Source organism: Vulpes lagopus, chromosome 11 (genome assembly GCF_018345385.1).
Source record: "Vulpes lagopus strain Blue_001 chromosome 11, ASM1834538v1, whole genome shotgun sequence".
NCBI classification, from domain to species: Eukaryota; Metazoa; Chordata; class Mammalia; order Carnivora; family Canidae; genus Vulpes; species Vulpes lagopus.
The window spans coordinates 94,203,018-94,219,818 of NC_054834.1; the positions used below are offsets into that span (position 1 = coordinate 94,203,018).

At 41.9% G+C, this 16,801-nt stretch overlaps 1 protein-coding gene across 5 annotated transcripts in view; it reads left to right on the forward strand.

Annotated features, from left to right (window-relative positions):
* Positions 1–16,801, forward strand: part of MYO3B (myosin IIIB) — a 427,577-nt gene that overhangs the window by 22,224 nt on the left and 388,552 nt on the right. For all 5 annotated transcript variants that reach the window (XR_005990597.1, XM_041773390.1, XM_041773393.1 and 2 more), the window contains exons 2-3: positions 5,328–5,511; positions 6,173–6,307. Coding sequence is in view for 4 of the 5 variants with exons in the window: in XM_041773390.1 (XP_041629324.1) it covers positions 5,328–5,511; positions 6,173–6,307 (319 nt within the window). In the remaining variant the exon portion in view is untranslated. The remainder of the gene's footprint in view (positions 1–5,327; positions 5,512–6,172; positions 6,308–16,801) is intronic.

Sequence of the window (16,801 nt, forward strand, 5' to 3'; positions counted from 1 at the left end):
TAACTATAGTATATTCTGTGGCTTATTTTTTAAAGTATGCTGTCTGCTGATAGATTGAAACCAAAACTCATAAGGAAGTCTAAACATTCAATCCTGATAAGATAAAGCAGCAGCTGTACTATTAGTTTACAGCCATATGTGCAACTCCTCACTGGAGTGTGATGTGTAACCTGGGCAAGCCACTCCTCTCTTGTGAGAGGGATCTGGAACTGAGCTGCTCTCTGGTGGTGTGAAACCTGCCCCTGCTAACAGCAAGCAGAGATCATGTTTGGTCCATTAGTACTTATCAACAGAAAGAATGTTCTCAACCACCATAAAGAGATATGGCTTCTGCCCTCTAGGAGTTTGCCTTCTCAAAAGAAAACAAAATAAGAAAAATGACAATTGTTCTTAACTTCCAAGGGACTGTGTTACCATAAGGTTAAAGTCTCTTACTAAGTTACTAAATCAATCTCTCTCTCTCTCTCTCTCTCTCTCCCTCCCTCTCTGCTTCAGTAATGAGAAGTTTGGCTGTTTCCTAGATAATTGGCTAATCATGTGTGACAAAGATAGGAAAATATTCCTTAATGTTATATAACCCTTTTCACACAATGGGGATATCCTTCCCAGGTGATGTCGTCTTTGCCTTGCTAATAGCTATTAGCAAGGGTTTGGGTACAGTAGGAATAAAGGGGACAGCAGAATCTTGCTCTGAAAAAGTAGTGACTTTGATGAGAAATCCATCTGTGGTATCGATTTACATAATACTACTACATACAAAAAACAAAGTGTTCATCAAATCTTTACTTTAGAGCAAGTGCACACATAGACGTGTCCAGGCTGATAGGACTTCTGATTGGTTTGTAAACTGCTCAAGCTTACCCTGCGCTGAAAAATGTATCATTTTCCTCTGCCACAACATACGAGTCTGTTTGTCTTTCAAAGAGAGTAGCCTGTGTAACCTGAGTTTTGTAGCCTCCTGAGGTTACTCCTTCATTTCAAGTCCAAATAAAGGATGGGGTTCCCATTTCAGGAATTGTAGGAAGCCCAGGTGCCTCCACAGAGACATATGAGGTTCTGCAGAGTCCTGGGGTCTCAGATTCATCCTTTTACTTCTGACTGCCCCTGGCTCTTCTTTGCTTAATCCTGACTATTTCCATGAGGTCAAGCTCTGTCTATCTGGATCCAGGCACAGACTGCAGAAGTGCAATCTCCCCCAAGGTTAACATTCTGAACAGGAGCAGCTTTTTGGCTCTCAGAAGGGCTATTCCAGCTAGCTCCCTTGAGCAGATTATCACCACTTTTATAGAGCGGTAGCATAAGCAGCTACTATTTGGTCTGAGTATTTAATCAAAATCATCAGGGAGTTGATAAGGTCAGATACTGATTTTAAAGTGAGAAGGACTGGCAACCCTGTTACTGTGCATCTGTTGTGTTACACCTTTATTTAACCTTATCTCTGGATCCCCAGATGGACATGATGGGCATGGCAGGGGAATCTGATCTTCCCTCTGTTCACCCATCTAACTGTAGATGAGTCCCTCTAGGTGAGTCGCTTTTTTTCTGGCAGGGACTAGAGTGACATCCATTAGGTCAGTGGGGGTATTTAGCTTCCATGTGATTGGGAGTATTTCCATATAGAACTTTTAAATATTTGGTGCATTGGTGAGACAGTACCATTGTTAACCAGCTAAATCCCTTCATTCTATTCTGTGGAACAAATATCACAGGATCAGGCCTAGGGAGGACTGAATTGCCTGTAAACGCTTGTGACACCAATCTGGGTTTTATTTTCTTCATTTGTAAAATTGGAGTGTATTGGTTTGCTAGGGCTGCCATAACAAAGTACCCCAGACTGAGTGGCTCAAAAAACAGAAACCTATTTCCTCACAGTTCTGAAGGCTGAAGTCTGAGATCAGAGAGTATTGGCAAGGTTGATTCTTCTTGGCTTTTGCATCACCATCTTCCCTCTGTGTCTTCACATAATCTTCCCCTTGTGTATGTCTCTGTCCTAATCCATTATAAGGATACCAGTCACATTGAATTAGCACCTTGCATATAACCTCATTTTCCTTAAATACCTCTGTAAAGGCTCTGTCTCCAAAAGTAGTCATATTTGTAGGTATTGGAGGTTAGGGCTTCAACATATGAATTTGGAGGGAGGATAGAATTTAGTACATAACAGGGAGTAAGGGTGGGGTGTGGTGGGGGTGCTTAAACAGTGATTTTCTAATAATACTCTGAGAAGGACTCAAAGACTATCTCAGTTGCTCGGTTCTGAGAGGTTTCCCAGGACATAGGATTTTCAGTGCTGAAAGTAAGGCCGTCCTAGGCGAACCAGGATAGTTAGTCACTCTGCGTGTCTCCCATGGGGCAAAGGGTCCCCCAGCCTGCCTCAGCCAGACCTGCACTGCTTCTTTCAGCTTAAACATCAGCATCCTAAGTGAGATTAAATTTAACAAAAGGGTTTTGTGGCTCAAAATCATTAGAAAACCACTTGATTCAGTGGCCTCCAGGGTCCTCTCTTGATGCCACATTCTGTGATTTCATTTGCACACACCAAATCCCAGCCATTTGTCTGAAACTATTAACTGATTGGAGTAAAACTAATTTGGTTCTCGTTTAGTTCATGGCTAAAAGTGAGATAAAACAAAACAGGAAACTGTTAAGCTTTGCCTATTCTGAAGTAGAACTTGGTACTATGCTTTTATGATGGCAGATGCCCTCTCTGGGCTCTAATTATGCTCACTTTATTCTGTCTCCATCTCCTAATCCTAGTACCAACTCTGTAAAGTGGATTGCATCACCAGTGGCAGCAGTTCCATGATGCAGATAAAGAAAACAAGGTACAGAGAGACAAGCAGCCAGTTCACATATCATCATTGGTCAGGGAAGGGCCAGGATCATGCAGACAATTTGACTTGAGCACTACTGTTAGACCACTGAACCCAGATGTGAGCATCTCTGCTAGTGGGGGAACTGGCAAGTGTAGGGACTGCACTGGCAAGTATAAAGTAATTCCATCTAGCTGATGGACCCGATTCGTCTCTCCAGAAAGCACATCTCAGTATCCTCCCCCAAGCCCCCCCCCCCAGCCTGTCTGGCCCTGACCAGTACCCCTGGATGGTCTAACTTTTTACTGTTGTAGAAGCTAGGCCTGTAACAGTTCTTCAAAAGTGTTAAGAGGTTTAGGGGATCTCACAATAAAGAACACTGAAACACATAGAGACAAAGTTTCCTTGCTCATTCTTTTTCTGGTCTTCTGATAATGTTAAGGAAAATTTTGTGTTTGTCTATAATTCCACTCTATCATTTGATGATCTATCCTCCCCCCTTTTTTTAGAAAGAGAGAACACTATCTGGCTGTGCTCTACAAAACACTTTCTTGTTTTGTAGCAGTATCTGGTTGAACTTTTGAATAGCTCTTTATTGTTTCTAGCATGATCATCTTTTTGCAGCTAATTTTGATGTTTGGCAAATGATAGTGGTTTTCCATTTAGGGTGGAGAAAAAGTGCCTTAAAAGATATTTATTAATATGAAAAAGCAAGTAAAAGATGAAGAAGCAAATAATTTAAGCATATTTTAATAAGTAATAGCATAGGTAATGTACAGATGGCAAAAATAGTAAAGATTGTGATGAGAAAGATTGATTTTGTAAAACACTGGCCAGGAGGAAAGGCTGGAGTTTGTTTGAATCTTGGAACTGGCAGATGAAAGGCAGGAGTTATTTGACCAGCCAGTCTTTTGGGGTCAGTTCCTCAGCTCTTGAGGTGCTGTCTGTAGGTGACTGTAGGCTCCTTTGGAGCCTGCCAGGTGAACTCTGGAAAGACAGGTTCTTTCTAGCATCAGCCCTACAGTCATTGGGATTCTATTTTGTTTTGGTAATGGTTTTCAGTATCTTTGAAATGCCCCCATCACAAAGAGTAGGGATAGAAACCGAATTCTTGTGCCAGGTCAGAAGGCTGCACCTTGGGAAGATACAGTATAGAAAATAATTAGGATTACAAGTGCAAATTGAAATGCCCAGGATGGGACAGAAATGCTCACACTGGGTGGCTACCAAGCCACTGTGTGAGGATTGGATGCCATGACTCTTGCTGTTGGAGCCTAATTGGCTCCTCCCCTGTGGTTAGAAGCAGACTGGGTTTGGGATCCTTCGTCAAGGAGCAACTGATCTTAAAGGGGCTTTTTCACGGAGTCAATCTTGGGTGACTTTATTTGCCTGTCAAGCTTGCTACCGATACTTAAACTATGTGAACTTCCACAGGGCTGTGTTCTTAGTAAATAGGCAAAGTGAGTTTGCAGTCAACAATGTGAGTTTGTTGACTACTTAGTATGATTTCCACACTAGGCTGTTCCTGTATGGATGGAGTTTGAGCTTGGCTAATCCTTGCAGGACCCAATACCTGGTCAGCAATGAGCGCTATACTTTGATGCCTGCTAGAGTCACAAATTCGTCCTACCTAGCAGCCTAGACTTTGCACCTGGAAGTTGGAGACTGGTGTACAGCGACCATGAGGGAGGCCTGCTCGTGGTTACCAGACCCTGAGCAGGAAGATCTTAGATCTTTAGCTTTCAGATACTTCCACCCAACCCCCACCCCAGCAGCAACCTAGAGAACAGTCCAGTCATGATCAGACATCCTCTTTGGCCCTTTTGCTCCTTCTTATAGTACTTCTATAATCTCCTCTTTTAGAATCATGTTTTAAAAGGTATTTCAGAGTCATATTGCCCATTCCTCCACCTTCTACCCCCATTACTTAAGAAGGTTTCAAATACCCTTTTTAAAAAAATCTACTTAAAAGAGGAAAATGAAAAGTACCATAATGCTGCTAATTAAGAAATAGTACTCTTGTTCAGAGAGGTGCCTGGATGGCTGAATGAGTTAAGCTGACTTCACCTTAGGTCATGATCTCAGGGTCCTGGAATCCAGCCTTAGGTCGGGCTTCTCGCTTAGTGGGGAGTCTGTTTCTTCTTCTCCCTCTGCCCACTCCCCTGCCCCGCCCCTCATGCTTACTCACATGCACGCTCTCTCAAATAAATAAAAAGAATTTTTTCTTTTAAGTTTTATTTATTCATGAGAGACAGAGAGAGAGAGAGGTGCAGAGACACAGGCAGAGAGAGAAGCAGGCTCCCTGCAGGGAGCCTGACGCAGGACTGGATCCTGGGTCTCCAGGATCACGCCCTGGGCCTCCAGGATCACGCCCTGGGCCAAAGGCGGCGCTAAACCACTGAGCCACCTGGGCTGCCCAAAAAGAATTTTTTTTAAAAGAATATTCTTGTTTTGAAAGCCCACTGCCCCTAATCCTGTGGTACATTGCACATAACGAACTTTTCTCTCCATCAGGAAACATCTGTATGGATTGTTTCATTACAACCACACAATGCTTGGACTTGAATCACTTCCAGATCCTACTGATACCTGGGAAATTATAGAGACCATAGGTAAAGGCACCTATGGCAAGGTCTATAAAGTAACTAACAAGAAAGATGGGAGCCTGGCTGCAGTAAAAATTTTGGATCCAGTCAGTGTAAGTAATGGTAGTAAATTGCAACCACAGTGTAATGTTTTGTGGACATTGAGTTTTCAAATTCTTTCCTCTAGGGATGATTTTCCTGAAACCTGGCATGAAATCTCAAAATGACCCATGATTTGTCAGCTTATCTGAATGAAGGGACTCCATTTGGAGTTTAAAAAATTCCTTGAATTTCGGTTTCTTGTCCATATTACTGTTGTTTTTGTTTTGACCTTTTGGGTTCTTCAAAAGTTATTTTCTTGGAAAGAGTAATGTATTTCATTCCCTTATATAGAGTCTTGTGTTTTTGTAAGTTACAAAGTGATCTAGACTTGTGGTATTCATTCATCTTAGTCTGGCATCTTTTTTCAGAGTGCTGAACACCTAGGCTAAGCTGGGTCCCTTCAAGCTACTTCTCCTTAACTGCTTTGAAAATTCAGACATTTTAAAGTAAAAATAAATACTTATAATGGTATTATTAAAGAAGAAAGTAATAATTGATATAATAATTAGACGGTTTTAATTGGGATATGAATGTCCATTGTTAAGTATTTTCAAGATACAGTAATGATGACATTAAAATTACAGAATAAATATGCTTTATTAAGTGATATCGTACCTGTATTCTTCCTCACATGTTAGACTTAATCCAGCATGCATTTTTTACCCTGTGTAGGATATGGATGAAGAAATTGAAGCAGAATACAACATTTTGCAGTTTCTTCCTAATCATCCCAACGTTGTAAAGTTTTATGGGATGTTTTACAAAGCAGATCACTGTGTGGGAGGACAGTTGTGGCTGGTCCTGGAGGTAAGAGACTCCCATTGGGTAACCATCCATTTAAACAGAGCACCAGGGACAAGCAGATGCATTGTTGCCTAAATAGTGTAAGATACACTATTTAGGAGTTGGTCCCTCCTGTGTATCACAAGTACCTTACCAGATGTGACTTTCTCCTCTGTGATTTTTACAGGTAGGCTGTGTACAGAAAATATTCATGTTTCTCTGCTGCAAAAGTTTAATAATCTTTTCTTCTCATACAGAGTGTATATAGGAATGCAGTTGGAAAAGGATATTTTTTCCTTAAGCTGGGAACATTTCATAGAAAACATGTTCCAATTGATGGCAGTTCATTTTCAAAAATTGCTAACCCAGGGTTTATTTGGCATGGCAAGTTTGGATTAGCCCATTCATGTCCATTAATCTTCATTTTAGATTGGGTTCCCTTAAAACAGACTCTTGAGCATCACCTGTGGCAGATTTATTGGAGAGTTCTTGGAGGAGCTAGACCTGGAAGGAAGTGAGGAAGGCAGGACTGGGCAGGGGAGACATGGAATAGCAGTGTGATCACAACAGAGGCCTCTGCCCATTCTCCAGAGATGGAGAGCGTCCTGGATTGTATCTCTGCATCAGCCGGTCAAAGCTATGTGCCGCCTTGGGAAGGGGTGTGACTTAAGGGGAAGCAATTCGCTGTAGCTGGCGGAAATTCCTGGTAAATGGTACCGCCAGGAGCTGGGAGCAGGGAACAGCCAGTATTCCAGGCAACGTCTGCTCTAAAGAGAGAATCTGAGAGGAGCACCACTGTATTCACTGTAATCCTGCCTTTTTCCTTTTTTATTAATGGTAATGAATGTGTGTATCTGGCTGCAAAAGAGTCAGTTCCCTACGACTCTATTCCCATGAGACTTAAAGTGGCAAAGATGTAATAATGACAATATATGAAATTAGTATATTAGGATAGTTCTCTTGCCTCATGCTCACTAGGCCCACCCTCATTTGTTGTGAATTCTCTGAACAGAGATGCTTCTATGCCTGACTTCACATATGCAGCACAGGAGCATGTGTACACATGAGAAAGCTTAAGAGAGAAGCACTAAACAAGAGATCAGGCCTCAATACATCATCTAGCCTCTAGTCCAGATCTTTTGCCTGACTCTGAAGGGGCCTGGGCATGGAACAATATATACTGGCTGCCATGGCAACCGTGTGTAGGGAATTCATTTGTTATATTCAAATGGGATAATCTGCAGGGAAACCAGTTGGAACATTTCTGTCATATCAATTGCCTTCCTCAGAATATAAATATGTAACGGGTTTTGGTTTGCAGAGATCATCTTTGTCTGTTTGGTTGGCTGGTTGTCATATAACATATTGTTACAGTATCTTCTTTTGGATTTTATTATTCCCTACCCTCTCCCTGAGAATGTATCTTTTATCCTGCTGATGAGCTCTAGAATGACATTAATTTTTAAAATGCTGCTTTTCTTGGGACATGGAAAGTATGGTTTCTAGGGTCTCTGATTATATTCTTCTTCAGCTCTTTAAGATGTTTTAAACCTCATTACAATTTAATAATGGAAGTACAGTGATAAGAAATCTTAGTTTCAATTGGTTTTTACCCCCTGACTGATAGAGGCTCTGTATTCAAATGTGGAGAACTGGAACTTCCAGGAATTTTCTGAGGCCTTAAAAGGGGCCTCTCCCCTTGATGTGACCAGATAGGCAGATGGGCTGCTCATATCTGTGGTCACCTGGAGAATAAATGGCTTTTCCTGATGAGGAGTGCTTGAACATCAGCCCCTCAGGCATGGGCAAGTCAGCCAGAAAGGGCTGGGCATGGCCTTGAAAGATGAGAAGGAGCCCGGAACTATGAACTAAGCCTCCTGCAAATGCTCCCCTGCAGACTATTCTTTGCTTTTTTTAGGATGACCACAGGCAGATAATGAGGCTGCCCTGAGATACTGAATTATTCATATCTCAGCAATACAATATGCTGACATTTATACCTTTTTCAAGTTGTTTTGGCCCATGCCAAAGTTGGTAGTGCAGAGAACCAGATGTCCAGTGCAATCTTTTCTTGTCCTGGAGTGGGATGTCTTTGCCATGCTGCTGGGTGGTGAGGTATGTCCAGAGCCTACAATATGCTTATAGAAAAGGGACTCCGGGGCTCTTAGAACTGCCTGGAACTTCGGCCTTTCTTCAGGTCAGCCCCCTGGTATTCATTTGAGGAACAAAGGAGTTCCAGGGAAGGAGTTACGTGGCAGAACTGGGTGGAGAACCACACTTCAGAACCTTTCTTCCATCATGTGTTGCTACTGCTATGCATCATGTGTTGCTACTGCCTATGCATCTGCTGGGTCCTTGGAACACAGACTCGGCTTCTCTGGCTGGGATCAAAGCAGTTTCTGGACACACACACACACACACACAAACACACACAGCAGGAAGACCATGATGGTCTACATAGCACCTTGACCATTTTGCTTTATTTGCTGTTTTTTTAAGGCATGCTTTAAGAGACTTACACAATAAAATTATGGTCTGTTTAATATTGTTCTTCTTGCTGTGTATATGGAGATTAAATTTATGTTACTTTTGTTCTTTCCTTCCTGAATAAGTTAAAGGACCAGTGCGAAGCTATTCTAGAGGATAGAAAAATGTTATTAATAACCCCCTTAAATCACCACAACTCTGAAAAGAAAAGCAAATAAAAGTGTCATTTCTGAAATTCATTACTAATTATTAGCAGAAAGTAAACCAAAGCTTTCTTTCATGACAGATACCTACTATATTAGAAAGGTGTGGAGAGAAAACACACATCATAATGTTTTGGAAAATTTGTGAATAAGTTTAAAAAATATTAAATTTTAAAAATCTGTAAGTCCTGTTATTTCTCACCTAAATTAAATATAGGAATTTAGACCTTTAAGAAAAATATAATACTCAGAAAAAATACCTAGTGTGTGTTAAGGCATAAACTACATTTTCTCTTTTTTCCTTTTAGCATAAAATGTTCAGCAGATAGGAACTATTAATTGAAGCACAAATCATATGTTCATCTTAAATTGTTTGGAGTTGAGAGCACATAAATGAGGCTGTAAAGTAAAATATTTTTAAAACTGGATAAAATAAATAGCTTTTTTAGAAAAATCTGTTTTGTTTTGTTTTGTTTTGTTTTAAATCAGAGACCTGTGTTCAGTAACTAAGCCAGGTTGAAGTGGGGGAAGACACCTTTGTCCAGTTTTTGCTTTATTTAAGGGCCTATGTTTAAGTCCAACATAGGCCTGAATATCATTGTAAGTGTTATACTTTAAACCATTTTCATCCACTGATACTGTGGCATGAATCAAGTTTATCACCTTAACAAAGCAGGGTTGTAGCAGGGCTCTGATGGATTGGGATATAGGACAAGTACGTTTTGGATGGCCAGAGATGGTTAGCAAGCACTGCTTCAGATGCTAGCTTCTGGCAGGGTTCTAGAATGAGAGTCACTGGATTGCTGGGGATCAGGAGTAGAGTGTAGAACCTTTGGGAGTGGAGAAGAGGGGGGACCTTTGAAATGCAGCAGAGTTGCCTCCTATACACATGTACTGTATGTGCTCAGCAAAAGCAAGAGAGAATTATAAGCTGAGGAGTGGGAGTGACTCTGCCCACCCACCACCCTCCTCAATAAGCATGTGCCCTGGAGAGAGATGATATGGGAGGTGAGTCTCAGGGCCCACCTACCTCTTGGGGTGGTAGTGACATAGCTTTCATTGTAGGTGCAAGCCATTGACTTCACCTGGTGTCGGCAAAATGAACACCATCTGCCCCAACGGTGTGGTGGAGAAATATGTTGTTCTGGCCTTACTGAGAGGTGGACAGTGTCCAACATAGTACTTTCTACTGTTATACAGGGCTCTTGTCTCACAAGTTGAAGAATAAACCTTGCAGACACAAAAGGGTGAAGCAAAGTTAGAGTTTACTAGGTGAAAGTGAAAGCAGAACAGAAAGAAAAAGCTCTCTAGAGTGAGAGGGGTTCTGAATGGGTTGCCATAAAAAATTATATATATATATATATATATATACATATATACATACACACACACACGAATGGGTTGCCACTGTAGGCTTTCAGTGGCAGTCTTTTATGGAGAACTGACTGGGAAGCTGTGGCCTTGAGATTCTTGTGCTATCTGGGTTTAAGCAAGGATTATTGATAACATCCTTATTGGCTTACTTCATCTTTGAGATCTTGTCATTTTCTGTGATTATAATACAACTGTCAAAAAAAAAAAAAGTACTCTCTAACATTCAGGGCTAACAATGGGATAATGGGAGCCACTTTCCAATGGGCTTTGTCGGAACCCCTTGCAGCCTTCACAGGAACACTGCAGCCAGGCTTCCTTTCCCCCTGGCCTTGAACTGACTTGAACCCCGTCCACGCCCTATCCCCGAGACTTACTGCTCTTCTAGGTGGCCAGTCATCTTTAGGCTCGAGCACGGCTCCAGTGATTCTGCACGCAGATCATTGCAAGAGCCCCCTTGGCATCCCCCGGCTTTTCACACATCTTCTCTTTAGAAATCTGTTGTAGCCTACAGTAGCCACCAGATGGAAAAAACCTTCTGACCCTTGCAGACAACCACCTGACACCTCCAGCCATCAGGACAGCTGTGCAGAACTCAAGGTCACTCGTGCACGGCTGTGCCTGTCTCCGGCCCCTCCTGATTCTCAGGGACCTAACGAGTACCTGGTTCCTTCAGTCACTCAAAGGACCCCGCCACCCCACATCTGAACTGTCTTCTAATCCTGATCTTACTTACCTCTTACTCCAGCTGCACCAGCACTGCCTGTAGCACTTGCCATTGTACCAGGTGCAACTTGGGTGGGTTATTTTTTTTTTTTTTTAACTTGGGTGGGTTATTAAATGCTTTTCACACACACACAAAAAAAAGAAAAAAAGCCCATTGGAAAGTGGCTCCCATAGTTTGTTCCCATTATCCCTGGGTTTGTCTGTCTCAGCATTTCTCCACTTCTGAGATTGCTGTGAGCTTGGTCAGGTAGCCCCCTGTGTGAGCCAAGTCAGGGGGGTCAGGAGCCTCCTATCTCTCTCTGTCTAGACCTTAACCCTTTCCTTACTCACTAAGGCATCTTACTGAGTAATTTTGATGATTCTTGACCTTGCTTTATGTCCTCTATAATCTAAAACCCTTGAAAGATTAAAATCCACTGAACAGAAGGGCACTGAAAAGAAATTCCTGTTAATTCTGCAGTCTGACTAGGTCAGATCAGCATGCCAGTACAGAATCTACTTGAAAGTTGGAGCTTTGACTAGAATAAAGGTCTGGTGATTATAATGCATGGGCCATTCTTTAATAACATGGAGGAAAGTTGATGGCTTATTGAGCAAGGAACATTTTATTGCTTGAAATTATGGCCATCTTAGCAAATGCACATACTGTGATTGAATCAATATTCAACGGTGTTTGGGAAAATAGATGTGGTACATAAATGATTTTTCTATTTTTCTTGGTTTGGAGCAAAATGCTCATTAAATTCTAGATGCATCCAGCTGCCACATTTCCTCAATGTGAAAGCCGTAGGAAAGAAAGCAGGGATGGAGACACACCTCTGTTTTTGAATCTGCTGGCTGGCAGAGTAGGTGGGAATGAAGGGCTGCATTTGCCAACCTTCGGGGTGAGGCAGGGGGGGTTCGTTGCCTTCTTACAACTCTAAGGGGATTATTTATTTGATGCATTTAATTGTAATGTCTTTTCATGCTTTTGAAATGTTCATTTCATTTCACTGAACATTTACACAGGTAGGACAGTTGTCAGTGTGTACCTGCTTTCCTTTTTTTTTTTTTTGTACCAGGTACCCAAAGTCCTTCTTCTGTAAACCCACAGGGCTGCCCTTTAAAACTTTACTGGGGGGCTTTTCAATTTCACAGGACAGCTTCCTCTAAAGGTGCTGTGAGCCGTTTAATTATATGTTTTTTGTGAATCACAGGAAGTCACACAGTTCTTAAACTCTGACATTTAGTGAACAAAAGGTACCTACCAAGTAAGATCCTTTTGTTGTTTTTAAATCCACAGCTTTGTTTTTGATCCTGCTACCGAAATGGCTGCTCTTAATCTCCCTTTATAGGTTCTAGAAGCTATGAATAGAGTTTCTAAGTTGGCTACCTATATAAGATATCGTTGAGTAGGCTTGTGTTGCAAAAGTGGCCACAATTAAAGTAGGGCAGGAAAGACTAAAATGAGGTTTTGGGGGAAAATTCCAGGGTTGTGTTAGCTTGGATCATCACCCAGCATTTAATTTAAATTTTCTCTTGTAGAGTTTTATAGAGTACTTGCAATTCAACAAAGCGTATGCCTCCAGGAGACAGGAGCCAGGCTGAGGGGAGGTCCTGATGAAAGTGTTATAGTGCCTCGCATTCCTATTACTGCTTTTGATGTGGTTTGAAGTGGTGAGGTTCAAAGTCAGTGGCCGAGAAAGAATTCTTGAGGTGTCTTTGGTGCAAAAAGGCCATTTTATTAAAGCATGGGAACAGGACCTGTGGACAGAAAGAGCTGCACTGGGCGTGTGAGGTGTGACAATTATATACGATTTTCTATCCTTGGAGGGGAGGGTGATGTTACAGGTCTCCAGGAAATTGAGTCTGTAGTTTACTGGAGATTGCTTTTTTCTTGTAAATCATCAAGACAGTTGCAAACTGATGGAGACTCCTGTCCTGCATGATTGCGATCTCTATCAGTTAACCATTTGTTTTTCCCTTTCCTTTGTTGTAGGGCAGCCAGAAGTGCATGAGGAATGTTACATATAAACCACTGAGGGAGGTTGCAGGGTGTTAGCTTGTGCCTTGCCCTCAGCCTGCCCTCTGCTCCCTCATCACTTAGGCTTTAGAGGATCAAAGAACTTTATTGATATTTCCCTTAGTCTCATAAGATCCCTGGGCTCTCTGTCTTCTTCACTGTCTGCATCCAGTTGGCCAGAAATTATAGCAGATTCTATCTCATAAAAGCCTCCTGTATCTGTCTCTGAATCTTCATCCTCATGACTCTTGACTTTTTGACCCTTCCTTTCATGACTTCCTTTCATGCTTCTATACTTTCTAGCAGGTGTCCATTTTCTGTTGTCTTCCTGTTCTGTGTACTCTCCAGTCTGCTGTACAGGTCTTTCTAGACTACAAATCTGAATAGAGACCTCTTGCCTTAAACCTACCGATTGCTTACCATTCCTGTCCTGTGGTATTATAATACATGTGTGTATCATAATAAAATCTGTACTCCTTAGCAGGGCACACTTGTCATTTCCTGTTCCCCATCTTCCTTCTCCATCTCCCTGTGCTCTTTGTTCCAACAGTAGCTGATTATTTAGAATTCCCCTTCTTGTCCATCTACCATAAACTCATTTGTCCTTTAAATTCATTATAAATGCTACATGCTGTAAGAAGATTTTATAGACTGTGTCCTCCTCACCCTGTCTCAGCAGAGGCCACCATTCCCTCTTTAGTGTCACCACACTCCCTTAGTTAGGCACACCCCTCCTTCCTTATGTTATACCCTAATTACTCATGTCCATTACTGGTAGTGAGCTTTTGGAGATCGGGGACTGTGTTGAATTCATGAATGACTAATAAGTCATAAACTGGACAGTCGCAAACTTAAGAACAAAGAGGTAACTTTGTTCAATAACTGAACTTTGTTCTTGAGCCCCCAGCCTACCTAGAAGAGACAACTGATCTTAATTCATTCTGTTAAACTTAGTTCAACTGAGTGACTTCTTTGAAAAGGGGCAAAATCTATTTGTATCCCATTCTCACAGTCTAAGTCAAAGCTCAACCTTTTGGGTAAAGGATCAGTTTGTTTATTTTTATTTTTATTTTCTTGTATATTCTTTTATTAGAGTTCGATTTGCCAACATATACCACCGAGTGCTCATCCTGTCAAGTGCCCCCCCCCTTAGTGCCCGTCACCCAGTCACCCCATCCCCTCACCCACCTCCCTTTCTACTACCCCTTGTTCATTTCCCAGAGTTAGGAGTCTCTCATGTTTTGTCACCCTTTCTGATTTTTCCCACTCATTTTTTCTCCTTTCCCCTATGATCCCTTTCACTATTTTTTATATTCCCCGTATGAGTGAAACTATATGATGATTGTCCTTCTCCAGCTGACTGACTTCACTCAGCATAATACCCTCCAGTTCCATACACATCAAAGCAAATGGTGGGTATTCATTGTTTCTATAATATTCCATTGTGTGTGTGTGTGTGTGTGTGTGTGTGTGTGTGTATACCGCCATCTTTATCGATCCATCTTTCGATGGACACTGAGGCTCCTTCCACAGTTTGGCTATTGTGGACATTGCTGCTATAAACATTGGGGTGCAGGTGTCTTGGCTTAAGGGTCAGTCTCTTTAGAGCCTCTTCTTTACTCTCCAATTTTCCTTCTCCCTCCCTGGGTGGCATCTGGATCTAGGTACAACAGATGCTCATGTAAAGCTATAGCAGTGAGGACAGGGGCCTTTTGAATTGTGTGGTGACCCCTAAGTCCCTGTACTATCTGACTTTGGTTTCTCCCCATGTCCTTGGTTTCTGATATTCCTTCTTATCCTGAGGTCCTCACTCTCTTTGTCCTTTTCATTTATACTCTAGTCTTGTTCCTGTCCCCAGATGGAGCATAAAGTTCTGAATCTTCTGTAAGTCCTGAGTGAGCTGTAGGGAACTGTTAAAATCCCAGCCTTGGTCAGCCTCACTCTCTTACTGACATTTCCATTCAACATGGACACCCCTTTGTTGGCAAGAGGTTCCTGTGAAGAGGTCTCCCCTTAGATTTACAAATGAAAAGAGGGCCATTTTCTTTTCTTTCTTTCACAGAGAGCAAGAGAAGGCAGAGACTCAGGCAGAGGGAGAAGCAGGCTCCATGCTGGGAGCCTGTCATGGGACTCAGATCCCCATCCGCATCCGGGTCTCCAGGATCAGGCCCTGGGCTGAAGGTGGCGCTAAACTGCTGAGCCACCCGGGCTGCCCTGAAGTTTCTGTGATAATTGTGCCCTTGTTTAGAACCCCTCAAGAGGTAGTATTGTCATGTCCATCTTGTTCTCTCAAGCTTTCCAAGCTCTAGGTCACCAGCTCCAGAAGGGCTTTTCTTTTCCTTGAGAACTTCCCTTCTGTCATGTCATGATCATCATTTGACTCTCATCGGTTCTCTAGTATTTGTTCCTTGAAATATAGATTCTAGTTTAAGGAGTTCTGGAAAGTTATTTTTGTCTGTTGAAAGCTTAGCTTTTAATACAGATCATGGCACTAAAAATATATTCGTTGCGGAAGGGGATATTAGATTGAATATTGAATGTTATTTGCATTTCTGGGGTCATGTAAAACATTGTCATAATCAAAAGAATGTGGAATCCTTTGAAGACATTACCCTGGTACTCAGTGTTAGTACCATCAGAGTGATCAGTGTTGAATTACAAGTTATATCTGACGTTGGTAATTCCAAGGCTAGATTCCAAGGACACTTTAACTGCAAATTGGTGGGACCATTGTAGCTTTCAATACATTTCGCTGCTTTTAAGGTGCCTCTTAAATCATTCCTGATAGTAATTTTGTTGTAGTTTTAAAGATTGCTAATTCTGTATTAGATTTTTAATCATATACTATTACTTTTGAGCAATTTAAATGGTAAAAAAATTGGCAGATTCAGTTCTAGGTTATTTTTTTATTTTTTTATTTTTTTTATTTATGATAGTCACAGAGAGAGAGAGAGAGAGAGGCAGAGACACAGGCAGAGGGAGAAGCAGGCTCCATGCACCGGGAGCCCGACGTGGGATTCAATCCTGGGTCTCCAGGATCACACCCTGGGCCAAAGGCAGGCGCCAAACCGCTGTGCCACCCAGGGATCCCTCAGTTCTAGGTTATTTTGATTGTTAATGTGTATGCAAGGTATCTGCCATGTATGTAGCAGGGAATGATACACATGTCAAATAAAAACATCTCACCTTTGTTAAAACATTATAGGTATTTATAATTAGACGAGATCGGGCACGTTCAGGGTGGTATGGCTGTAGACGGTATTCATAATTATAGTGAAATAGATCCTAATGCATTATTTGATAAAGAGTTGTCTTCTTTTAAGAAAGGTGCTAATCGGGCAGCCCAGGTGGCTCAGCGGTTTAGCACTGCCTTCAGTCCAGGGCCTGATCCTGGAGACCCGGGATCGAGTCCCACATCGGGTTCTCTGCATGGAGCCTGCTTCTCCCTCTGCCTCTATCTCTGCCTCTCTCTGTGTGTGTGTGTCTCTCATGAATAAATAAAATCTTAAAAAAAAAAAGAAAGGTGCTAATCTGTGTTTATTCATAATTCCTTGTTTATGAAAAGCCAGTTGACTCAAGCAGACACAAACCAGGGGGATCCCCCTCACTGTTCACTAGTTAACTCTCCCAAATCGCAAAGTACCAGAAGGAAACCTAGGTCTAAAGTGAGGTCTTAACCTTATAAAAGAAAGGATGGCTCTGAGAATCTGAAGAAGGCTCTGAATTTTC